General features: G+C 38.7%; 1 protein-coding gene across 1 annotated transcript; it reads left to right on the top strand.

Annotated features, from left to right (window-relative positions):
- The first annotated feature begins 956 nt into the window (after nt 1-956).
- On the top strand, nt 957-2,104 carry LOC147402708 (protein EXORDIUM-like 2). Its single transcript, XM_086438039.1, has one exon. The coding sequence runs from the start codon at nt 991-993 to the stop codon at nt 1,918-1,920; it is 930 nt and encodes a 309-aa protein (XP_086294165.1). The 5' UTR covers nt 957-990; the 3' UTR covers nt 1,921-2,104.
- Nucleotides 2,105-2,569: the final 465 nt, after the last annotated feature.

The raw sequence follows: 2,569 nt of genomic DNA, 5'->3' as shown, positions 1-2,569 counted from the left end.
AATAAACTCATTGCCTCCTACGACGTCGCTCGACCTGCAAACCTCGTTCATGTTTAGGTGAATCACTAACAACTTGGAGCTTAATAATAAAATCAGGGAATCAGAGATTTGGCTTATTATTTCTTGGTAATCATTTGGGAAATACATGATTGTTGATATTTGGCAATATACATATATTTTATTAAAATAAAATGTGAAAATAATCTTAATTTATTTGCTAAAATTTCTTAAGAATTTTGGTGATACATGCAAATTTCCTTCAAGCCAAACCATTTGCGTTGTGTGACTAAGCACTAATAAAATGGATTTTAAAAAATTATTTGTATTTAAAAAGCATGGCCTCCGTCTAAACATAAGCCCTTAACCAAATACATGTTATTTTTGTGTTCTCAGGTAAGGTTTGACAACGACTCGTGTCAATGGAATAAGAGAACACACAAAAAGTATGGTACAGCGATATGTATAATAACATTATCTCGAACTGAACTCGTACAAAAATCACATCAGATATCTAATCCCGAACTGAAGCCTGCACTAAGTTACCACGTCATCAAGGACAACCTCACAGCCTGGCAAAATTTATAATCTCGAAAACCAAATATATAATAATAAAAAGTGAGAAAAAAAAATTTTGCTCAAAAAATTTTGTTCACAGAAATGTTGGATCCACTGATCACATGTACCCACGTGTATTTAATGGCATTCTTAATTTACAAAAGATATACCCTTTTTAATTACAAAACTACCCTTGTATGGTTGACGTGGCAAGCACTAAGGGGTCTTTTGAGGGGAAAAAAAACGACTCAAAAAAAAGTTAAATTCACGTGTCACTCTTCGGAGATGGACACCATTGGATTAATAGCTGTCAACGCCATTTCTCTTTTCTCAATGAGATCTTCTATTGCGACATCAACTTTTACTAAAAGCACCTCAAGATGTATATAAACCCCTCCCGGCCACCTTCATTACATCGCAACTCAATTTCTATCAATGGCATGTTATTACCATTTTACCCTCCTCACCTTACTTATTCTCTTCCTCATCAACACATCTACAGCCAGAACAAGAAAACTGTCAGCTCTCGTAGAGCAACCACCCCTCGTACTCAAGTACCACAACGGTGAACTCCTTAAAGGAAATTTCACCGTTAATCTCATCTGGTATGGTAACTTCTCCCCAATCCAACGGTCCATACTTATTGACTTCTTCGAATCGTTAAACTCTCATAGGATCCCACAACCATCATCACCATCCGTCTCATCCTGGTGGAAAACAACTGAAAACTACAAAGGTGGTTCGTGCAATCTCGTTGTAGGGAATCAAATCCTCTACGAAAACTACTCTATTGGGAAGTCTCTTACAACAACTCAAATCGTTGCATTAGCTACAAAAGCAGAGCATAAGAACTCAATCAACGTTGTCTTCACAGCCAAAGATGTGGTCGTTGACGGGTTCTGCATGAATCGATGTGGGACCCACGGATCAGCTATGGGGAGTACGCAGGATAGGAATAGCAAGTTCGCTTACGTTTGGGTTGGTAACTCGGAGTCGAAATGTCCGGGTCAATGCGCGTGGCCTTTCCACCAACCAATTTACGGTCCACAAACGCCACCGTTAGTGTCACCTAACGGTGACGTAGGAGTTGACGGAATGATTATTAACTTGGCGACGGTTCTAGGTGGGACGGCAACTAATCCGTTTAAGAATGGTTACTTTCAAGGGCCGGTGAATGCGCCGTTAGAGGCTGTGTCAGCTTGTACGGGTGTTTTTGGGAAGGGAGCTTATCCGGGTTACCCAGGGGAGGTTTTGGTGGAAAAAACAACAGGAGCTAGCTATAATGCGCATGGAGTGAATGGGCGTAGATATTTGTTGCCTGCTATGTGGGACCCAAAGACGTCAGCTTGCTCTACGTTTGTGTGAGGGTATTTGGGAGACATTTGTATTCGGTACGTGACAAGTATGTAAATATTGTGGGGGTAACAAGCTGTGGGAATATATATATTAAAGAAAACAAGAGCTGTAAAAGAAAACATATATGTAGTTTGTCAAGAAGTTTTAAAAGTTTATGGTCTAGTAATGAAAAGTTTACCTTTAAATCATTAAATTTAAATGAAAGCCCATGGTAAATTAATTGGTCTAATTAAACAAACTAAATTTAAGACCTTTTTATCTCTTCCCATCACAAATGACAATTTAAAAGGTAAATTTGTGACCAAAAGCTTGATATCAGCCCAACCCCTGTCATGTTTTAATAATGGAACACATTTCAGGCCCACTAGTCTCCTGGACCAAGGTTTTCTTTGAGCTATGCATAAATAGTCAGAAGGGAACCGCCAACAAGATTAAGGACATTTTCAGATGCTCGACATGGTACTGGCATAGACAACACAAATGAGGATACTAGATACGGAGTACCAAAAGCATTTTGATGGGTGTTTCGTATTTTGCATATTAATGTGGGAACTATTATCCCATGTTATGGTTTGGGGAGTCAGGAAAGAGTACTGTTCATCATTTAATATAGTGGATCCTAGTTAGCTTTTCCTGGAGTTATATGTATGTAATGCTG

The sequence above is a fragment of the Akebia trifoliata genome, chromosome 4 (genome assembly GCF_017979445.1).
Source record: "Akebia trifoliata isolate Shusen 1 chromosome 4, ASM1797944v1, whole genome shotgun sequence".
Taxonomy (NCBI): Eukaryota; Viridiplantae; Streptophyta; class Magnoliopsida; order Ranunculales; family Lardizabalaceae; genus Akebia; species Akebia trifoliata.
The sequence above is the reverse complement of the archived record's forward strand: the minus strand, read 5'-3'. Positions and strand labels throughout refer to the sequence as shown.